The 24047-nt window shown below is 41.5% G+C and overlaps 1 protein-coding gene across 2 annotated transcripts in view; it reads left to right on the forward strand.

Moving 5' to 3' along the window:
* The first annotated feature begins 246 nt into the window (after nucleotides 1-246).
* Nucleotides 247-24047, forward strand: part of SYBU (syntabulin) — an 82408-nt gene continuing 58607 nt past the window's right edge. The window contains exons 1-2 of one of the 2 annotated variants that reach the window (XM_040979471.1): nucleotides 247-285; nucleotides 1938-2142. In XM_040979471.1, coding sequence (XP_040835405.1) covers nucleotides 262-285; nucleotides 1938-2142 — 229 coding nt within the window. In that variant the 5' untranslated portion in view covers nucleotides 247-261. The remainder of the gene's footprint in view (nucleotides 286-1937; nucleotides 2143-24047) is intronic. The other variant, XM_040979470.1, reaches the window with a different exon arrangement.

Raw genomic sequence — 24047 nt, forward strand, 5'->3', positions numbered from 1 at the left:
GCGCGGGCCGCGGCAGTGGCGGCGGCGCGTCGGGGCCGCAGCAGGAGCAGCCGCCGCCCGCAGCCCGCGGCCCGCAGCCCGCAGCCCGGAGCCCGCAGCCCGGAGCCCGCACGCCGCACCCCGCAGCCCGGAGCCCGCACCCCGCACCCCGCAGCCCGCGCCCCGCGCCCGCTCAGCGCAGTCTCCTCGCTCCCGCACGCGCAGGTACCTCCTCCCGGACGGCGGCAGCGGCGGCGCGAGGAGCCGGCAGGCGGAGGCGCGATGGGACCCCTCCGGGAGACCAAGGTAAGCCGGGCGTGTGGGGACGGTGCTCGCGGGCGACAGTGGGGCGGGAGTCGGGGTGGGCACTGCGGGGTCAGACGCGGGCCAGGTGAGAGCTGGAGGGGTGGCTTTAGGGGCACGGCGCGGTGGTGCACGGCAGGGGGGACGGCAGAGGGGCGCTGGCTCAGGGGTGAAGCGGGGACGTGGTTCCAGAGGAGCTGGGGGCGGGGGCGGGAACTGAGGGGTGTTGGTTCAGAGAACTGAAAAAATTGACTTTAGAGGGTTAATCTCTGCTGAATGTGGCCATTTGGGGTGTAGCTTTCACTTGACGTCTTGTGTGTGTGTGTGTGTGTGTGTGTGTGTGTGTGTGTGAGAGAGAGAGAGAGAGAGAGAGAGAGAGAGGTGAATAGAAGGAATTTGACGTGCTCTGTGACTGAGCTGTGGGACGCGCACGGGGTCAGCCGTGTTCTGCGGGCGCGGGATACTTGGGGGGTGAGTCGGGGCCGGACGGCTGGGCGCGGCTCGCGGCCCCGAGGGCGCGGTTGCCCTGTCACCTCCGAAGTTCCGACGGCTGGGCTTCCCCTGTGCTGGCCTAGGAGAGGTGTTTTCTTTGGCCCTGACCCTGCCGGGTAAGCCGTGGAAGACAGCAGGAGGTCAAGTTGCAAAATGGTGTTTGTTACCTAAGCCGGAGCTTTTTTTTTTTTTTTAATCGCAGAGGTTGAAGAAAGTAGTGGGATTTTTGCAAAAAGAATAAAAAGCTCCACCTAGGAATCCATTTTAATAAGTAAGGGTGACAGGGAGCTGAGCAGCACCAGACTTGTAGCGCGCTCTGCTTCTCGGTGTTGGACAGGTTCAGCTAAGCCTCGTTGCCTTGTTTTACTTCCGTTTCCTCACCTGGGACTAAGGACATGCGTTGGTGTCCTCTATATAGCCTGAATATGAAGGTCAGATGAGATTCTGGTTGGAAAAGCACTGGGCGAGGTGGAAGGCATTGTAAGATATTGCTTGGGTGGGTTTTCTTGAAGCAAGGCGTGGCAAAGCAGCTGATGTGTTTTTAAGGAGAGACAGATAAACCTGGTCTTGTCCTTGTTCTGTAAGGAAAAAACTGCAGCTGGACATGTAAAAACGGTGGAGCCATCTTCCTGGGTATTGTGTTTGTGTTGGTTTTCTGTTGGCAGCAAGCCCTGGGTATCAGGATATAAATGAATAATTAAGATGCTGTCTGGAAGAGGATTTCAAAGGTGTGTGTGCACGTGCACACATCTGTGCACACATGCGCGTGCATGTCATTAGGAAAGACTTGTTCCAGGTGTAGGGCTCTACTCTGGGAAAAGGCAGGAAAGCAGAAGTCAGATTACCACATTTCATTCAGGGAGAGACAAATGGAAGTATAAAGGAGATCAAGTAATAAACCAGAGTGTGCTGTGAGTAATTGGAAACCCTGGCATGAGGCGTGGATGTGACAGGGAGGTGGTGAGGAATTCTCAGGGTGAGGGGGCGTCCTTCCTGTAAGTGGGTGTGCACAAGGCGGCCTGAGGGATCAGCTCAGCGGACAAGCGTTCAGAGCTCATAACATCCAGTTCTGTGTCAGAAAAAGAAAATGTGATCTCTCAGAAACTGTCTTGAAAGAGCAGACGGAGTTTCCTTTTGTTTTCTCTTTGATGTCCAATGTGGAGAAGGAGCAAAGAGTGCAGCATCCTGAGAAGGAGATTTCCAGAAGTCGAATTCCTCGGCTGATCCTGCGACCTCATCTGCCCCTGCAACCGCACAAAGTGTCCCCAGCCTCGGAGTCTCCCTTCTCGGAGGAAGAGAGCAGAGAGTTCAACCCTAGCAACTCTGGGCGCTCCGCGAGGACTGTGAGCAGCAACAGCTTCTGCTCAGGTATACCCAGGGGAAGCCCGCCCCGCCCCGCCTCCGCCAGGGCGTGGCCTGCAGGTGCTGCAGGAGCTTTGGGGATGGGCCCCAGCCGGCGCCTTGCAGCCTACAACTACTGCCTTAGGATGAATTAAAAAAAAAAAAAAAAATAGTTACATGTTTTTAACTCTTATATTATTTGCAGTTTATAATTTACAATGTTAAGATCTGACTTCTTTCTCTGAATGTTTAAAAGTTGTGTTTCCTTGGTGAAATCAGGAAAAAAGGCTAAATCCTGTTTTGCAGTAGCAGTCTCTATGAACCTGTGTGTGTCTGATTACAGAAGCCCCACGTTGAAGCAAGTCCTAAAACAGGAGGCCAAGGTGAAGGAGCGGCAAACTCCGACACTGGTCTGGCTTTGTAGTTTAGTGGGAAAGGACACAAGCTTTGTAATGTACCAGACCTGGGTACAGGAAGGGCTGGCACTCCCAGCTTTTCATCACTTACATCTGGGTGACCTTGAGCAAATTGCTTAACCTCCTTAAGCCTCAGTTGTTACATCCGTAAAATGAGATGATCGCTTGAATATGTCTTATCAGAAGTGCTTGGAACCAGAATATTTTGGATTAAAAATAATACATATTTATGATTACATAATGAAGTATTTCAGGGATGGGAACCAAGCCTAAACATGAAACTCATCAATGTGTTACATTCACCCTGGCCTTAATTTTATGCAGTACTTTTAGAACTTACTCTGTTTTTCACACCTTAGTATACAACCTGGGATGAGGTATGAGAATTTCCACTCGCTATTTCATGATAAGACTCAAAAGCCTTTTGATTTGGGAGTATTTTAGCTTTTCACCTGGAGGCTGCTCAGCCTGTACCTTCTTGTCCAGTTGCTGTGAGTTGGAATGAGGTTGTGTGAAGTTGGGAAGTGCAGTGCCTGGCTTATGCACATCCTCCGTCAATGATGGTTCTTGACAGGATAAGCTGTGAGTGTCCGTTATGTTTGTTATGAGGTAGGTCTGAGAACTCTTGAAAGTGCTGCCCTTCCCACTTGGCAAGATCATCTACACCAGTGGAAGTACCAGGCTTAAAGGACTTTGTCATAGCTGGGGAGTATGAGGAATTTGGATAAAACGTAATGGAGTGACTGTCTTCTGATTAGTGAAGAATGTTCTATACAGTAAAATCTGTTTAAGGGACATGTGATTTGAAGATTAACACATAGATAAAAAGGAATGTGTGATCAAGATGCTATGCTAAATGCCCTTATTTTAACAGGATGCAACATCCATTTTATTTAGTGCAGGAAAATATCTTTTTCAAGGATTTTGTATATTCAGCATTGCATGTTAGCTTTTGTTAACAAATAATTATATCCCATGTTTAGGTTATGTTTTGAGTTTTATTTCAGAAATATTTTCTGACCTACTCTTTGGTTTTTCTCTTTGAAACCTGAAATTCTCTGCTTGGTTATGAAACATTACATTTTAAGGCCTACTTCTTTTCCCTTTGAACAACAGAAATCCAGTCTAGAATGGAAAATCTCTTGTGGTTTGGTTAATACTGTCTGAGAATAAAATGCCAGGACAACAGAGCAGCCCAGACTCTGGGAACGTGGGGTCCAGGTTGCAGAACGTGGCGCTGTTCACGTCAGTCAGCACCCAGAGTTCAGGGCTCACTCCAGGGATGCAGGTAGATTGTTTGGCCAGCTGTGTTCATAGCTCAGTTCCGTATTTACTCCCGGCAGTCGACTACTCTCTGACTCCAGGGTTAGTCATGTTATCAGAACAAAAGAAGAAAGAAGTTGATTGAAACAATACGAAAGAAAAAAAAACAAAAATCTAGGGTCAGCGCTCTGGTGTAGCTGGTAAAGCCACCTGCATGGATGACATCTTATATGGGTGCTAGCTTCCAGTCCTGGCTGCTTTATTTCCTATCCAGCTCCATGCTGATGTCCTTTTGAGAGCGGTAGAAGATGGCTCAAGCACTTGGGCTACTGGCACACTTGTGGGGAACCTGGAAGAAGCTTCTGGCTTCAGACCAGCCCGTCTCTGGTCATTGCTGCCATTTGGGGAGTGAATCATCAGTTGGAAGATCTCTTTATTTATCTAAAACTTTTTCTTCCAGATAATAAAAAGGAATAAAGAAGGAAAGCAGGAAAGAAAGAAAAAGAAAATTCCAAGTCTACTTTAGAAGTGTATAGACAGATAAAATTATTAATTTTAATTGCAAATTTTTCTCATGCAGACCCATTTCTTGACACACACCCCTTTCCCAAGAGACCTGTCTCCCACTAATGTTATAGTGCTGTACGTGAAAAATCCAAAGTAGATATTAATCTTTCTGCCATTACCTAGCTAAGAATTGAGAGGCAGAAGCATATAATTATGTTGTATCTAAACCAATCTTTCCAGCCATGTTGCTGCCTAGAAATCCCTGCTTCCCTGGGCCTCTCCCTCATCTCCCTGTGCTGAGCATTCTCCAGGGTCTGGCCTGCACCTTCTGCTTCTTCGCTCTCCTTCCTGTGGAACCCAGACAGACCCTTCTTGAAGACTTTTGAGCATTGCGATGACTAAAACTGACAGTGGCTAGGCCTTGGGGGACATGATAATGATGTGTTGGGAGGTCAGTCAGTGGGTAGCAAATAAATGGGTTTGGAACTATAGCAGTGCGGATGCCGCAGGCAGTGAGGTCAAGAATCAAACGTGTCCCACCAGCAGAGGGAAACGGCCGGTGTTGCTCCATTCACTCTGGCACTGAGACCCTAAGATGTGCTTGTTGCTGAATTGTGGTGACTAAATTGGAGAACAAGGTGAACACAAACATGCAAAAGGCCGTCCTCAGCTAGAGTGAAACTAAAATAATTTAGCGTTGTCTGTTGCCACCCAAGACTCATGGCCCTGTCTGGGAGACCAGTCTGCAGTGGCTTCGCTTCAGTCTACGTCATCACGTTCACCCATGTGTAAGGAGGCAGTTGTAGTCATAATCTAGTGATGAAATCAGAGGAGTGTGTTACTCAAATATGGCGAAGTTTAATTTCAAGATTATATTTTCTTTTGCCAAATCTGTATCAAAGGCATTAATCATGAAGACTATCATATCTTCTAACAAGTTCATTTTTAAAAATAAGGAAAAGATAATGGGGTAGCATCAAGTTAAATTTACTTAATAGAAACAACTAACTATCTTTCGGTTTGAAAGTCTAGCATTCTTTTCGTTTGTATGGAAATGACACTTACTGAGAACTGATAGTTATACGTTGGCCAGATCAGCGATAAATCTGTGATGATGCTTCGTCTATCCCTGTCTCTAGATTTTTCTTGGGATTTTTCTGACTTGTGGAAGTAAAATCTTGGAACTCCTTCCAACATGATGTGCCTACTTTCACCCTCTTCCTCGTCTTTCAGCTGCTTCCCTTCTATTTCCCCATGGGAGTCTTGGCTAGGAACACTTAATGATTCCGTATTCCATATGCTAATTTGTATGTTGTGATTGTCTCATTCCTAAGGGAAGGAGTTGTGTGTGCCCTTTTACAATCCATTTGGGGAGTGTCTCCAAAGAGCTATTCTTTTAAATAGCTTCTTATTAACATAATTTTTGTTTTGAAAATATGTATGTTTTTGTGCGTTTCATCAGTACATGGACTTGGACATCATCTCAGTATTAGAATAATCTCTTCCTTACATCTTGTATTCAATCTTAATCATTGGGACAGCTAAATTGACATTGTATTGCAAAACAGCCCCTATTTCATGTGCATAAGTAAACATTGCACCTTCTTAGTGAATGTTAACTCATACTTTAAAAAAAAAAAGAATCTATGCAGAGTAGAGGATGAATAATAAAGAAGTATAAATAAAACAACAGCTCTTTTTTTGTCCTCTCTCTCTTTTTTAAGCCACCTCATTTGTTTACACCGTAGTTTTGGCATAGAGTCAGCCTTTATTCCACCTTCATCCCCCCACCATGTGTTTCTTGTTTTTGATATATCCATGAAAAGCAGTGAAACACCCATTTTCGATCTGTGACCTGATGTGGCCCACCAAATCTAGGCCCCTGTCCATTTTTCTCTCCTGTTTTTGTTGGGAATGCATTGTGTTTGCCCTGACTCCACTGTTAGAAAAACTGATGACCTGGGTGAATAGCTGCACATGCGTCAGTCAGCTGACATGGTTAGCAGCATGCTGTGTGTTCCCCCTTGCTTAGTTGAGGCAATAATTACCTCTTGGAACTGGGAGGCAGATGGGTTGCTGGGCTTCAAGCTACTTCTCCTCGGGGTGCCTTGTAAACATAGCAGGTGGAACAAATTATGCATATAGAACACTGGTTGTTTTATGAGAGACCCGTAATTTCTCTGAAATATTGCCATGTTTCGAATGTGCACACACAGATGAAGGCAAGTTTATGACTATGGCATGTTAAGAAACACTTCTCAGGTCAATAAGCAGAATGATCAGAACCGGAGACTCTGGAGAGGGTAGTGCTAAGTAAGCTGCTTACAGAAAGTGTTTTAGTTTTCACAGTGTTGCGGAAGAAATCTTTCATTGAAGGCCCATGACCTGGAGGTGATCATTGTTGTCGTTTGTGGCAGAAACAATTAATGCAAATTAGAACTGACTAGTTCCTTGCCAAGGCATGACAAAGCCTCCAGAAATTTGCTAGGTCTTGCCAAGCAGAAACATTTTTGCTATGCCTTTGTCCAGTTGAAAAAACTTGGCATCTGGGTGGATTGAACCTATGAACATACTGATTAGAACTGAGATGAACTGCATTGAATGAAGTGAGCTGAAATACCAAATTATACTATAATTGAATGACTGCCAACCTGTTGTAAATTAAAAATCAAAGGGATGAGAATTCAGTATCACTTAATGAGCATGAGACCTAGATTCTGCTGTATAATATACATTCCAAGTGTTGAGCTGTCTCATCCATGGAAATATGCATCTAATGAAACAGGCTATAGGCAAAGAGTATAGGGGCAGTATTTCTTGCAGAATGTGATCACTGCAATTAGAAAGGCAAGAGAAAAACTGCCATTTAATTTTTACAAACACCGTTAGTAGTGGGAATTGTGAAAATCTTTAACAGTAGGGACAGTGTGTATAAACATGATGGAACCGGGCCAAGTCTGGAAACAAGTTCTGATATATTTTTTAAAGATGTATTTATTTTTATTGGAAACTCAGATAGACAGAGAGGCGGAGAGACAAGGAGGCAGATCTTCTGTCCACTGATTCACTCCCCAAGTGGCCTCAGTAGCGAGAGCTAAGTCCATCCGAAGCCAGGAGCCAGGAGCCAGGAGCCTCCTCTGGATCTCCCACGCAGGTGCAGGGTCCCAAAGCTTTGGGCTGTCCTGGACTGTTTTCCCAGGCCACAAGCAGGGAGCTGGATGGGAAGTGGAGCAGCTGGAATTAGAACTGGCACCCATATGGTATCCTGGAGTGCACAGCAAGGACTTTAGCCGCTAGGCCACTGTTCTGATAGGCCCAAGTTCTGATATTTAAGGTGAAAATCTTTTCTGTTTGAGAACGTCTTTGTGACAGTGTTTGCTGACTTCACAGCATGAGTGTTGTCTAATTGACACTCCTCAGTAAAGCTTATTTAAAATGCAGACATTTTAGCTCCACCCTAAACCCATGCTCTTGAAATGGGAGTGCCCAGGAATATATATATTACAAGTTTTCTTCAGATGATTCATACGCATCTGCAATATGATGGGCTTGCTGCTTTGTGGTCTGTGTGTTTTTGGAGATTTTGTGCGAGGGATGGAAGAACTATGCTCAAAGCAGCACTGCAAGATGAATGAAGATGAAAGATGGCAGAAAGGGGTGACCAGCCAATTGCTTAAAGCTGGAGTCAAAGGATCAAGTAAATGCTCCTACATTCCTGGAAATCTTGGTTTTGAGGTCTGTTTTTAAAAATCTCTTGTCATTATTTTTAGTTCTATCATTATTTATATCCACGTAAGAGGTTTAATTTGTGAAAGGGGTGACTGAGAAAATCGTTTTTTTTTTTTTTTTCATATAATCCCCTCCCCAGATTTGTTGTCCCAGTCATAGCTGTGATGCTTTTGCTTTTCTTTCACTGGTGTTGGGAATGCGTGAGGTGAACTGAGAGTGCACATACTTGGTGTGCCAACAGTAGACCTTGAAAAAAAGAAAAACTGAGGTCTGGGATATCTAAGACATTCAATTTTTGTCAAGCTTCCACTGAAACATGGATAGTCAAATATCCCTTATTAAAAAGCTAAGGATCAGGAGTTGTGTTCCAGGCAGCAAGGAGGAGTAAAATCCATAGATCGGTGGGGGTGCGTATGTATTTTATTGCCTAAACCATGACATTGATGTCATCAGATGTCATTCTCACACTGCTATTCTTTACATACTTGTTTTGAGTCCCTCTTCCTTTTAGCTACATTTACCCCTGGCTTGTAATTTGAATTTATTGCTTCATTTATTAACCATAATTAGCTGTCACATTTCTTAAACCTGAAGATGCAAAGATGTCACATGAATAAACATGGTGTAATGGATACACATGAGTGTTGTAATCGAAAGAATGGATTGAAGATGAGTAACACCTGAAAGATGAGTATTACCAGGTCATGGAAAAATGCTAACTATATGGAGTCAGGCCACCTAGAAACCCTAGGGAAGACTCTAGAACTGGATAGTGTGTACCACTTCTAACAGTATTCAAAAAATTAGATCTAACTTTTTAACTCTGTGGGTCAAATAACATGCATAAATAGTAGCATGTGGTTCATGACTTCCCGTCTTATACTCCTTAGAGGTCTGACAGAGCCAGTGAAAAATTTTTAGCAGAAGAAAGCATAAGGTTTGTAGTTAAGAAGAGCGATTTTGGCTTTATATTGGACAGTAGACAGGAGAATGAAGAAGCCTGCTGATTTGAAGGTTATTGCCGTAGTCAGACGAATCACATATGAAGTGTGGGGTTTGACGTTATCCTAAGTAGGTCCTGGTCACCAACTGCAAATGAAAGGAAAAGATAAGATTGGTTTACCTTTTCACCCGAGGAATACAAGTAGAATGGCATGAATGAGAACAGTGAGTCAAATTAGTTGGTCCGTGTAGCTATTGTATCTGAGACCAGAGTGTAGAGCTCCAAAGAGAACCCAGGGTCGGTGGTCAAGGAAGCCGGTCCTGATTTCAGAGGGGAGTACGTAGAGAATGATTGGAGAACATGCAGCAGAGCTCTGAGGGATAGTGAGAAAAGGGGAGAAAGGAAATGAAGACCCTGAGACTGAGCGTTCAGAGAGGAAGGGGCACAGCCAGGACGGTAGTGTGTCCAACAAAAAAGACAACTGATTCAGATTGTATTATCAAATTAAGTAAAGATGTGTACTGCATAGTGCCTGAGGACCTGACTCTTAGGGTATCAGTAATTGCAGGCATCAACTGCTGCAGAAAGTTGTGGTGGTAGAAGCCAAATTTCATCAGGCTGGAAAAGGAAAAGTGACAAACAGAGAAAGTATGAACAACATTCTTAGAAAGCTTAAGGGCCAGTGTTTATCCTAGAGGTTAAGACTAGAGGTAGGATGACCATATCATGCATACCGTGGTAGGTAGCAATGATAGTTAAACACACTGGGCTTCTGCCACCTGGGACACCCATATAACTTATATATGTTTTTTATTTCTCTCTCTCTCTCCCCCCCGCCCCCATCTTGCAAATGAAGAAAAAATTTTAATAAATTTTAAAACTGGGATGGAGAAAGGAAACTAGAATGAAAACCATGTGCAGTAACAACTGGGTGTTTATCAAATGGCAGAGGTGTGATTAAGTTTTTAGACTGCGTAGAAGTAAGACGGTGATGGGAAGAGAGAGAGAAAAAGAATCAAACATAGGGGAGAAGTGAAAATTGCTTGTAAAAAGATTAGGAATAGATAAAAACAAACAAACAAGACAAAACTCCACACACATTAGAAAGAAGTGAGACTGGACGTGAGTTTAAGAAAATGCAACAGAGTTTAAACTTTCCTATTCCAAAAACCTAAAACCCAAAATGTCCCAAACTCCAAAAGAGTTTAAACGTCCTGTTGATACTCAGAACGTTGTGGATTTTGAAGCATCTCAGATTTTAGAATTTTGGATTAGGAATAATGTCAGTAAAAACAGAACAAACATTAAAAAATCTGAAAAACAAAACCGGAAAGAGTTTTGGTGCCCAGGTCCAGGTAAGGATGTTCCGTCTGCATCATTAACAGGACAGAGGAGGGAGCTGAGGCGTGCACGTTATGCTGCTTTGATCACGACACATGATCCAGTTGTAAAATGTCTTCTTTGGAGATCTGACTTTTAGGCAGACTGTGAGCTCTGTGACAGCAGCAGTAACACAGGTCTGTCACTTACAGCGTTGACTTAGTGGATGTTTGCTAGAAAAGCTAATTGTGAGAACAGGGCAGGTGAAGAATTCTCATGTAACACTGAAAGTAAAGTGTGGTCCAAGTAGCTGGTGGGAAGAAAAGCACCAGAAAACACTCTGTTCATTTCTTCATGTTGTTAAATGAAGGAAACACTCCTTCCCAAGGAGTTCTACATCTCTAAAAGCCTAAAAGTCCATAACAGAGCCAAGCTGCTGTGGCTGTGGGAGGCTACAAGAGCCACCTCTTACTAAGAAAACCAGAGATTCTCCCCTCCAGGGTTGGCACAGAAGCCAGGTTTTGAAGGCTGTGTCAGAGTTTGCAAACCAGAGCTTGGCACAGCTGACAGAGAAATCAGTGTGTGTAGAAACATAGGAATCTTGAAAATAAAGAGCCCGCTTAGGAAACTCTGAGGCGTACTGTCTCCCCTAAATCTCATTTCTCACCATCCAAGCTGTGAGGAAAACCAGCGGCCCAGATCACAAATGAGCAAGTTTTTATCACAGGCCGCATACTTCTTGCAAAACTCTGGCTGGACACCAGCTACCAGCTGCCTCTCCAGTCTAGGTGTTGTTCTTCTGAGAAAGCTGTGGCCTGCTCAGGGTTGCCTTGGTGCTCTGGGTATCCAAGATTGTCCTGTTGCTATGTAAAATGGCCTGTGTGACTTGCAGGGACCCCAAGCTCTCCTATTGCTCGGTGGGTAGGTCTGCTTTGGAAACTCGGTCCAGCCCTTGTGACCTCTGCAGCAGCCCCATTGCGGCAGCACAAACCAAGTCCTGCTGTGACTGCTGTCTCTCTTCCGGCAGCACAAACTAAGCATCAGAAAGCACACTGGGATCTCACAGCTCATTGCCAGGATCTCATAGCGCTCATTCCACCCCGCTCCAAGTGCACATCCCTCACCTGCTCCCTGCTCAGTGTGCCTGTTCCCTGGGTTGCTGCATCAGCAGCCAGTAGGCCTGGTCTTCGCCCTGCTTCCATATGGAAGGAAACCTGTGCAGATAGCATTCCTGTGAGAGACCGACCTAGCTCTTAGAATTCTTGGGCCCTGTGGATCTTAACCTTCCCTCTGTTCTGGGGTGAGTGTAAGAAGTAGCTTTTCTTTATGATAATCATCGCATTTTAATTTTTAATTCAAAAGTAAAAAAAAAAAAGTTGACATAAAATGTGTCAATTAAATGTGATCCAATTGATATTAATTTGGTTTTGCTTTCAGCTGAAGTAAGACCCTGTTGTACACACGTGTAATCCTTTCTGTTTGTTTCTAAAGTGAATCTTTACTGAATACCCAGCTAACAGCAAGGCCCTGTTGTAGTAGCTGAGCTAGGCCAATGAGTAGTACCAACGGTGTTATCATCCTCACAGCTCGTGTGTTCTTAGGCCAGCCATAGCTTGCCGGCACATACAAGTTCACTGTTAGGACCTACAATGTTCTACCATGCAGGGTGCTACCATTTTTTCAACCACTCTTCCGTGCATAACCATTTTCTCTGCAAGGCTAGATTTCAAAATTCAGAATTTTCTTTCATGAATGTCAACTAGATTTAGACCATGTAGGAGCATACTTCTTTTCTTACTCTTTTCTTTCTTTGTTCCCTTCTGTTTAAAAGAAGAAACAGATGTCATGACAGATATGTAAATTATCTAAAACCATTCTTCTTTTCCAAATAGAAAAAAAAAGCTCTTGTATATCAAGCGTTGTTTTGTCCCTTAAGTGGCTTCCATTTTTATCCTTCTGACATGACAGTGATTGTCTTCAGATTCTCCATGTGAGAAAAAATAGAAGGCAGGAGAAAAATATTTACATTGCTGAAAGACAGCTCAGTGTAGTCCAGGTGTTCTGGGGTGGTTTGTGTTTTCCTGACTGTAAGGCTTGCAGATGACTAAGCAGAGTCTTCGTGGTCTTTCTTCCTCCTTCCTTGCATCCTTCCCTGCCTTCCTTTCTTTCTGGTTCTTCCCTGTCCACCCCCTGCCTTGGCCCCATCTTCTCCCACCAAGGAAACTTAAAAAGATAAAACAAAACAAGATAGAAACCTGAGCCTTAAAATAATAAATAAAAACGCATGGCCTGGAAACTGCAAATAAACTCCTATTGCTAGGGAGAAGGAAAGCCAGGAAGATTTGTAACATGTCTATTTTGGGAGGATCATAACCCTAAGGAGGGAAGAACCAGAGAAAAGTTTCACAACAGACAGTTTCACCACTCCTGCCAGGGCTCACCTGTCTGCTGGCAATGATAGCAACATTCCCAGACCCCCGCATCTCCCTGCCCCATTTCCCAAGGTCAGTGTCAGCTGCTCCCTCACCAGAACATCTAGGTGGACTCATTGCTCACACTGTTCACTGTTTGGACCAGGATATTTCCCCCTCTGTGTCCTGTCTCCAGGGATGCTAATGCGAATCAGTAGCTTCCCTTTGCTGGGGGGTAAGGATGGGAGGAGAACCCAGCTGGATGCTTTTGCCCTCACTGCACTGAGTCCTCCACAGAGGTGGCACAACTCACTTTTCACTCAACATCCTCTTTCACTGTTGAGGTCTGTGCCTGAGGGACTTTTATGGGAGCACTCGAGGCTCCGAATAGCTCAGAAATCCTGGGAATGTTTATATGCGAAATGATTATTTTGTCTCCAAGAAACAAGGGAAGCATCTATTAAATAATTATTCTACTCTGCACTTTCTTTTTGGAAGTGCAGGTTTCATGGATTGGGGTGAGGCAGTCATTGGAATTATTCTGACAAGTTCATTGCCTCCACCAAACATACCACATGCTTTACAGAAAGGAGATCCTCCAACCCCTGATTTCTTTGCACGCACCCCCCCACACACTTTTCTGTTCCTCACCACAGCAAAACTTTGTATCTTAATTTCATTCTTAGTTCTCGCTGATGTGTAAATATTCTGTGTAAAGAACCTGTCTCCATAATTTGCCCTTGTCAAGCACCAGCGTGACTTTTATCTTGCCTTTCACTTCTCCACAATAATGTATGCACTTGAACCAGCCTCTCCTTTATAGAAGAGTTTCCCTTGCAGATTCTGTGACCGAACCACTTGAGCATTCATCCTGCCTCTCAGGTCATTCCTAAGTCATCTTGGTCAGCTCTCTTCCCTTGTTGCCCTCTCCAAGGACATGTCCACGTCTGTGACTTCATGTCACTTACCTGTAGGGTGGTGATGCTCTCTCTTGATGTTTAATTGATACCCCAAAGGTAAAATTATCAAAATTAGAATTATTGGTACAGGCATTTGGCTTCGAGTTAAGAGGTTAGTTAAGATGCCCAGCTCTGCTTCCAACTTCACCTGATGTACAACTTAGCAGATAATGACTCAAGTAGTTAGGTCCCTGCCACTCACATGAGAGACCGAATTCCTGGCTGCTGGCTCCTGGCTATGACCAGGCTCAGCTTTGGCTATTAGAGACATGTGGGTGAGTTAATGGATGAGGATACTCACTGTCTCTCTCTTTTCTTTAAAATAAAAATTTTAAAGCTGAATTACTTTTTAAAGGTCTTAAGTATTTATTTGAAAGTTAGAGTTAAAGGTGGAGTTTGTACTTCCATAGCTCACTCCATAATTAGCTACAGTGGCCAGGGCTGGGCCAGGTCTAAGCCAGGAGCCAGGAGCTTCCTCAGCTTCTCCCATTTGGATGACAGGGACGCTCGAACAGTCTTCTGCTGCCTTCCTAGGCCAGTAACAGAGAACTGAACCAGAGGTGCAGCAGCCGGCACACAAGCTTGTGCCCACATACGTTGCCAACATCACAGGTGGTGGTTTTTCCCTGCTGTGCCATAATGCCAGTCCCCAAAAAAAGAATTCTTGATTTTCCCCTCTGCACACTCATGAACACTCTTCTCTCCACCTCAGAAGTGACCATCATGTACCTACTTGTTAAAGGGAGAAAACATACATCCTTGATACTTTCCTGTTTTTTATCATAAATGTATTTTTTTCACTGTTCCTCCCAATGTGTCTCAAGTCCATCTACTTTTCTCCATTTTCACCGTTACCACCTTACACAAGCTGCTTTCACTTCCCATTTCTCCTACGATAATGGAGTCCAGATTTATTTGTCTCTGACCTTTCATATCTTAAGTAACTCTGCAGTGTAGTGGTTAAGAAGGATGCTTAGGAATTAGCCTGATGAAGTTTATACCATGGCTCTGCAACTTTCTAATTCAAGCTGGAGCAGGTGCCTTAAATATTAGTTCCAGTTTTGTATGCATCCTGCAAGTATGGATGACAATGATGTCTATCTTAAAGGAATATTACGTTAACTTAGTGAAAACATGTATTTTGTGTTTAGAATAATACTTGGTAGTTAGTAGGTACTCAAAAAATATTAACTGGATATGAAGTCACTGAATCGACAGGTTCTGTTTTATAAACACAAAGCCAGTTTTCGTCATCCTGTGTTTAACCCACACTAAACTTTCCTTTTCATGTAAGACAGTGATTCCTGGCCTGTCATCCTGTACTTGCTTAGGCGTTGGCCTCTCCAATGCCATCATTGATCTTGCCCTCTCCCTGAGCCTTCCAGGTCACTTTTCCATTTCAGCTGAGTGCCATATTCCTTCCGTATTTGGGGGTTTTTGCATTTGTTCTTCCCTCTCCCTAACCCTCGCACCCCCTGCTTGTTCTATGATTGGCTATTTACTTTTTGGTCTCAGTTCAAATAACCTCTTCTGGGACCTTCCATAGGAACTTTTCTAATAAAATTCTCTCCTGTCTCATACCCAGTCTGTATATCATAGATTTTCTCTACTTAATAGAGCAAAACAATCCAAAAGTGATACCTTTTTTACTGGTTTGTTATCTCTTCTCACCAGAATGTGAACTCTTTGAAGAAAAGGTTCTTGGATTCTTTTTTTTTTTTTATCTAACATTTATTTTTATTGGAAAGGTAGATTTACAGAGAGCAGAGACAGAGAGAAAGATCTTCGTTGCCTTTTTCACTTCCCAGATGGTTGCAATGGCCGTTGCTGAGCTGATCCAGAGTCAGGAGCATTTTCTGGGACTCCCACGCAGGTGCAGGGTCCCAAGGCATTTGGCCATCTTTCTCTGCTTTCCCAGGCTGTAAAAATGAAGCTGGATCAGAAGCAGAGTAGCCAGATGGTTCAGTGGCTACATCCTTATATTGCAACTGCCGAGATCCCATATGCACATCAGTTCATGTCTTAGCTGCTGCACTTCCCATCCAGTTCCCTGCTTGTGACCTGGGAGGCAGAAGAGGATGATCCAAAGCCTTGGGAGCCAGGACCTATACGGGAGACCTGGTAGAAGCTCCTCGCTCCTGGCTTGATTGGCTCAACTCCTTGTTGCAGCCATTTGGGGAATAATGCCAGAAGATTTTTCTCTCCATGTCTCCTCTGTAAATTTGATCTGCCTCTCCAATAAACATAAATAGATCTTAAACAAAAGTAGAAGCAGCGGAGCAGCCGAGATGCAAACTGGTGCCCATATGGGATGCTGGAACTGGAAGCTGGAGGATTAGTCAGTTAAAGCAAAGCACTGGCCCTACTTTATTATCATTACATGCATAAGATCTGAAACTATGTATGACATGAAATAAGAACTCAGTGATTGTTCTAGAAAGAATAAATGATTGAGCAGGTAGATAGATGAATGAATGAAATTCTCACATTTCAGCATTGGCTAGTAGTTATTGACATAATGCCTATAATTGGAACAAATTTAGTTTACAGCCTTGAAGATTTTTGGGTTCTTATCATGCAAAATATGCTAAAGGAATTAAAGAATAGAAGTTCAAATTTTGCTATCAAAATCCTGGAATGCCACATTGTGCATTCTATGCATATGGCAACATGTGTTTGGGCGGAAATACTGGAAACAACTATAAAGAGTCTCTTGCCTCAAGTTTTTGTGGTGTGTATATTATGGGATGTCTTCTCTCTAACAGTTTCCTTGGTCTGGTTTTCATTTGTACATGCCCAAAATTGCTGATGTTTCCTCTTGGAACAAACTTAAGTATAAAATTTTAGGAACCAGCAAGTTTGTAGTGGCAACAACAGCGCTTTGTCAGACAAACATGAGTTTGAATCTTGAATTAATTGCATAGCTGTGTGGTGAGGAAATTCTTAACCTCTATGAGAGCCAGTTTTCTCTACAACAATATATCTTAAAAGTTGTTTTATAAGATCAGTATACTTTCAATGTTGTAGATAACTAGGAAATATTATCTTACATCCTTTCTTGGAATAAATATAGTGTATGGTAAGAATTTTAGGTGGTTAAATTTAACCATGAATTTAAGCTGCAAACTGTTTTGATGAAAAAAACGTTAAAAATCCTGAGACATTAGTATTTGGAGCAGCAAAATTAAAAAGAGCTAAAGCAATGTCAAGTACATAGTAGATACTAGCAAATATTTGTTGAATGAATAAGTAGTTAGTAAATATGGCTGTTGTTTGTAAGAATCAACTAGCTTTTCCTAGAGTCTCAAGTTTTGTTTCCTCAAAATAGCAGTTATCTCTTCCTCCACATTATACAGCTGAACATTCAACAACATCAAACCATAAGTGAATGTTGCAGGATATTATGGCACAAAACCACGTTTTCCTCTGCCTGATGTTATTTTTAAATGTGTCTTCTGGAATTGTTTAGTTCAGTGCTTTACAAAAACAGCTCTGAGTTCTGAATTCAAAGGGGAATCACAAGTTTTCAAAATAGCTCTGAAAATTAAAAAAATTATTTGTAGTGTTTAAAACCTGATTTTTTATTCTTACATGGGATTGATGCAGAGTTCTAAGTATGGCCTTGGTGGTCATAACTGCCACAAAATTTGTTTGATGGTACAGATTGTCAAGAAGTTTTTTAAAACATCAGAAAATTTTAGTCACAGACACATGCACCTTGAAAAAAAAGCCTTATATTTTTAAGTGTATACATGTATCATGCAGAAGTTATTGCTTTCAAATTTCACCATAAACACATTACACAAAATGATAGATTTTTCTGCAACTTACCTAAAACATAAATAAATGTGCATCTGTTCTTCAAAGCACATTACAACATGAATTCCAGGCAGATTTACATTAAATGAAAAGTAGAACTCTAAAAACTAAGAGAAAATATGAATAGGTAAATATTTAGCTGTCTTCAAATAATAAAGGACATTCTAAAAATAAAGGCATTGGGAAAAAAATCACAAAGAACCATATGGAGAGATATGATAGAATGGAAAAATACTTGAATATCAGAAACAGTGTAAAAGGAAGCACAAGCCACACAATGGATAAAATATGACAAAGGGTAAAAGCTTTTCACATGTAAAAAATTCTTACAGATCAATAAGAAATGCTGAATATCTAAGTGGAGAAATAATCGGGGACATGAACAATTTGTAGGATGATGAAAACAGATGAACTAGTACATGTTGGTTCTTTTTTACATTTTTTTAAATTATTATTAGTATCATTTTATGATACAGTTCCATAGGCTCCGGGTATTTCCCTTATCCCCTCCCCAAATCCCTCCCTCCACTCACTGAGTTCCCCTATACCATTACTAACGTATAGTTCTTCATACACAATATTATATGTCCATCATTGCGGGCATGGACAATGGCAGAGAGTCAACCATCCTATTGTCAAGATACATGCAACAGTTTCACTGGGAGTCCATCTTTGTCTGGAAGTAGAGATGCATACTACATTGTATCTTCACATCTGGATATGTTAGTCTCAATTTCACAGCTACTGTACATCCCCTCAAATAAAAAGTCATAATACAAAATCAACAATAGGAAGAAAAATAGAAATTTACAATGCTATGCAGTTAAATAATATGTTACTAGATATGACAGTCTCCATTACACAGCTACTATACATCCTCTTAAATAGCCACAAAACAAAATCAACAACAGGAAGAAAAAAGAAATTAACAACACAATGAAGTTAAATAACATGCTACTAAATGACTAATGTGTAGCTGAAGAAATGAAAATCAAGAACCTTCTTGAAGAAAATGATGCCACTTCATGATCTACGAGTCATTGAATGATTTAATCAGAAGAAAGTGTTTTGAAGAGGTGAAACTAAAAGAAGACATCAAAACCCATGCAATATAGTTTCTACTGATTTTTGTTGGTGAAATTTGTCTCTTCCAGACAATAAAGAGATGGGTTTTGTTTTTTAATCCAGTCTACTAATCTATGATGTTTGATTGAGCTTAAGCCATTTACATTCAGGGTTAATATGTATGGGTGGTACTTTGGTCCTGTCATTTTAGGAATGGGTTGTTCATTGGTTTAGTCTTCTGTTGTCATTTTACTGAGATGTTCTTCCCATTTGCCTTTGGTTTTGTTGGGTGCTATTCCTCTTCTCTGTTAAGAGAACATCTTAAAGTATCATTTGTAGGGCAGATTTGGAAGAGGCAAATTCTTTTAACTTTTCTTTACTGTGGAAGAATTTTATTTCATTTTCAAAGACCAAAGAAAGCTTTGCTGGATATGTTATCCTAGGCCGACAATTTTTTTTCTTTTAAAATCTGAAATATGTTGCTCCATTCTCTTCTGGCCTGTAGTTTCCTGTGAGAGATCTCCTGTGAGTTTAACTGGCATTCCTTTATATGTCAACTGATTTTTTTCACATGCACATTTAAGTATCTTTTCCTTATGTTCAATTGAAGCGAGGTTGATGATCATGTATCTTGGTGAAGATCACTTTTGATCAAACCTGTTGGGAGTTCTGTGCCCCTCCTGGATCTTGTTTCCCAATTCTCTCTCTAGATGAGGGAAATGTTCCTTTATTATTTCATTAAATATATCTGTAAAACCAGTTTCTCTTTCTGCACCTTCTGGGACTCCCATAATTCTGATGTTAGGCCTCTTAATAGTGTCTTTCAATTCTTGCATACTTTTTTGGGCCTGATCCAGCTCTGGTTCCAACTTTTTGTTTGCATCCCCCTGATGACAGGAAATATCTTTCAATCCTGAGATTCTTTCTTCTGCTTGCGTGATTCTACTTTGGAGACTCTCCAGTATATTTTTAATTTGCTCCACTGTGTTCTTAATTTCTGAAATATCAGCCTTGATTTGCTTTATTGCTTCTTTAGATTCTTTGAACTCTTATATGTGGTTCTCATTGTTGATCAGAAGCTTTAAAATGAGTTTTCTGAATTTTGTGTTTCCCATTTTTTCGATGTCTTCCTCAGTTAACTCTGAGGTTGGCATAAGGTTTTGCTCCTTTGCAGGGGAGTTTTCAATAATATTCATTCTGCCTTGGTCTCTTCTTTTGCTCTTGGTCACTGAACTTCTGGTTGGCAGAGTCTTCTCCTTGGGGTAGGTTTCTAAGCTGTGTCACCCACAGGTGTGCAGTTTGATTTTACTTATTGCAGTTGGTACACAATGTTTTGCTTGTAGCCACTTGAACCACTCCCTCCAGTGAATTCCAGGTCTGGGTTCTTATGTTAGATTTTCACAAACAACTCTGTACCCTAACTCCTGGCTCACCAATCTCCACCTCCTGTGATACTATGCTGAGGCTGCACTGTTGTATCTGCAAACTTTCTCCCACTTCCAGGTGGTGTGGGTCCCAGGATTCGGGAGACACTAGGTGTCGTATATAGCTAGGTTGTTTGTGGTGCTGATCTTGCTGGAACCTGTTGACCATTAGGTCTGGGTGCCACATGGACCTATTTTAACCCATACAATGCCACAGTCGGTATTATTTTCCTGCAGGACCAGTGCAATCCACTGAAATCAATGAGTTCTCGTGAGCTCAGCACATGCACAGTTCACTGTTGTCCCCTGTAGTCCTAAAAATTTTGCCAGGCTGTACAAAATGGCGCCTGACATACTACTACTACAGTTCTTGATCTGCTGGCCATCAGGTCTGAGGGCTATCCAGACCTGTCTTGGGTGGAACCTGTAGAATTCCACTTTGATGCAGTTCACTGAGTCAAAAATGAGTTCACTCCCAGCTCAGCTTATGCTCAGTCCTTTCCCTTGCCTTTGCCTCATTAAGCAAAATGGTGCCTAATTTGGCTCTAGTGGGCTGACTAGGCTGTGAAGTCCACTCTGTTCTTGCACTGCCCGTCAGGGATCTGCAGCTTTGTCTCTGCTCCTGGTCAAATGAAACAGACCAGCAGGATGGACAGTTCTTTGTCTGGGTTCACCTCCCAAGCTCCCAGTGAAAGTTCCTTCCCACCTGGTTGCTGGTGGAGTTTCGGCTGCTGGTTGAGCTCAGATCACCATTAGCTGAATGCCACTGGAGCATCAGTCACTGCAACACCACACTGATGTGTCCGCTGCTTTCCTGTGTCCATCAGTCTCCAGGTGCTCCTCTAGTTCCTGGAATGTGTCCTCTCTGTTTCATCCTGGTTAAATGTTTTTCCGTCCGTTGAAAAGTGTCCTTACCCTATTCCACCATCTTGATTCTCTGAACTAGTACATTTTAAGACATTGTACTGCACTAATAGTTAGATATATGTAAATTAATCTGCCAAAATTGATTTTTCATTATTATCCAAAAAGAATAAAATAACATTTAACACTAATAGGAATTTGAGATGTGGATGTTCTCCTATAGTAGTAGGAACAGAAGTGTTTGAAAGGTTTATTAATTCTACTGGACACATATTCTATCAGCTAACCCAAGGTGTGGTCAAAAGTATATCTGTAAAACGTTTTCAAAGCTAGTTCAATTATAGTGAACAAAACTAAAATGACCTAAAATATAAGAATTGGCATTTAAATAGTCTTTTTGTATTGTTTATACCCCATGGAAGATAATGCCTAAATCAAAAAATAATGTTTATTACATAAAATAATGTAATAAAAAACATAAAATAGTATTTTAAAGAAATTAAGGATATTGCAAGTTTTTAAAGCATAAGCAAAATCAGGAAATAATATAGTGAATTCCCATAAACTCATTACACATTTTATCCAGAATAAGTTATAGCAAGGTATTGCTGTATTTTCCACATCCATTCTTTCGGTTTTTACTTTGGTTAAAGTGTTGAAATCCAACTATCCAATAATGTTATCTTGTGCCTGCCTACACATCTCAATATGCAATTCTGAAAGCACACTTTTCCTTATACAATCACAGTGCTATTTTAATTAGTGACATAATTCCTGGAGTTATTTAAAAAGTATATTTTGTTTCCTCATTGTATCTGAAACCCAGAGATCAGCATTTCTTGTATAGAGAGCAGACAACAGATATTTTTTATTTCGCTGGACTTTCTTGCCATTATTTAACTCTGAGATTGTTGTTTGAATCGGCAGACAGAAGATCTTTCTCACTGTATCTCCTTTTGACTCTGTAGATCTGCCTTTCCAATAAAAAAGAAACAAATCTTAAAAGAAATAAGGACAGTGTGAAAAAAATTGAGCCTGATTGTGTTCCGATAACATTGGGTTTACTAAAGCAGGCAGTAGATAGATTTGGCCCACAGCTGGAGTTTTCCAACCACTGCTTTAACACATTGTGTTCCATATATTGTGTGAGATAGATGCCAGCTTTAAAATGTTTGGATCCGAAGGCAATTTGTGTGTGTGTGTGTGTTGCAAGATACTTTGTAGGGAAATCTGTGTGCCGTGTCATATCCCGTCTGCAGATGCATGATGGGTGATGCTAAGGAGCCTTCGTGTGTATGTTTGAATAGGTTTGGACCCTCCGCTACACACTTCTTTTAGTTTTTTCTCTCACTACTTCATCCATTATTTTGTTGCCTAAATCAATTGATTCATTAGATGTTACCAAATGATAATTATTTGTCCATCTGTTTTGATTCATCAGAATGCATGTATCTGGAAGAGCTTTCCACATCAGTGAGTGACTTCAGTCATGCTGAATGTAGTGCAGTTTCTATAGGAACATTCTTATAATCAGGATATGGGCTGATTCTCTCCTTTTAGCTGTCGATTTCAGTACAAAGAATTGGTCCTTGGATCTCTTCCAGCGATTCCCAATGGGCTGGGACCTTTCCTTCCTTAGTTTTGCTTTTTTTGTGTATGACTATGATTCATAGATAGTTTTATATTTCTAGTCATTTGACCTTATTATTCTTCTTGATGCTCATGTTGTTCCATCTTACACCAAGGGCCCTTTGTGTTGGGTCTTCTTGGTATTTTGTAGCTTCTTTGCTTCCAGCCTAAAAATTCCAGGGAGACATTTTCAATAATATTAATAATGAAACTCATTATAACATGTGCAAAGATTTTCAAAAACCAAAAGAAAATCATATTCATGTTAAAAGTAGAAGTGAAATATGCCAGATTGTTAAATATTTTAACACAAGGACCTGGTGTGATGGCTCACTGGCTAAATCCTCACTTCCTAATCACTGGAATCCCATATGGGCTCTAGTTCATGTCCCGGCTATTCCACTTGCGTTCCAGCACCCTGCTTATGGCCTGGGAAAGTAGCAGATGGCCTAAAGCTTTGGGATCCTGCTCCCACATGGGAGATCTGGAAGAAGAAGCTCCTGGCTTCAGATCAGTTCAGCTTTGGTCATTGTGGTAATTTGGAGAGTGACCCAGCAGATAGAAGGTCTTTCTTTGTCTCCTTTTCTCCATAAATCTGATCTGCCTTTCAGATGAAAATAAATAATCTTTAAAAAAAATTTTAACACAATTACAGGAACATATCTGTGAAAAGCAGATATTTTAAAAAATGATTTGCCATAATGCAGTTTTGTAGGTAAAAGGGTTCTTCCTTCCCACTGCCCACCCTCCTTCCCCGTTTCCCCTTCTTCTTTTCCCCCTGAATTATCACAGTAGTGTAGTCCTTAGTAACAGTCACAAAGTTAACTTTGTGCTATTTAAATGTCTCATGACATAATAAGGTCAACATGGGCAAAGGTAGAAAAACTAGCATCATGTTGTAATTTTTAATTCTTTGCATACTTCTCCACCATAGATTTCCCAGTATGAGACTTACTGACTTTCTAATGAAAGTTGAAATTGTTAAAACCTCAATGGAATATTTCCAACTTGATCTAATTTGGAAATGTACATTTGTAAGATTCAAAACTTTTAAAAGTAAAAACTTTTTTAAGAATTGTAAGAGTATTAACTGTTAAATTTGCAAAGAGATTTTCTAGAAAGTGAAAAGAGATTTAAAAATCTGTCTTTTAATAACATCCAGGAGATTTAAAAATTTGTCTTTTAAATAATGTGTTTTTAATTTATTATCCATAATAATAAATTGTGATAGCTTCCTGCTCCTCCCATCTGTCTTTGTAGACCTTTGTAGATCCATTTTCTCTTTAATGAGATTTGAAAACTTAACAGTATTTTAGACTACAACTTCTGGAATTTCCTGAATCTGAAAATACTCTTTATACTGCCCTTAATTTGTGAACAAATGAACAAGGAGGCAAAATAATTTATTTGTTATTAAAATGAAAAAGGGAATATTGCAGGATCTTCCCCACAGATTCCTCTAGTACCCCGTTCTCAGAGGGGGTGAGCCTGCTGCCTGCCATCCAGCCTCCTGGTGTACAAGAAACAGGTGGACAGAGGTTCTGTCTAAGCAGTTCTGATTTATTTGGAGAGTACAGATTCTT

This window comes from Ochotona curzoniae, unplaced genomic scaffold, assembly GCF_017591425.1.
Source record: "Ochotona curzoniae isolate NIBS_2020 unplaced genomic scaffold, NIBS_Ocur_1.0 contig_3190, whole genome shotgun sequence".
NCBI lineage: Eukaryota > Metazoa > Chordata > Mammalia > Lagomorpha > Ochotonidae > Ochotona > Ochotona curzoniae.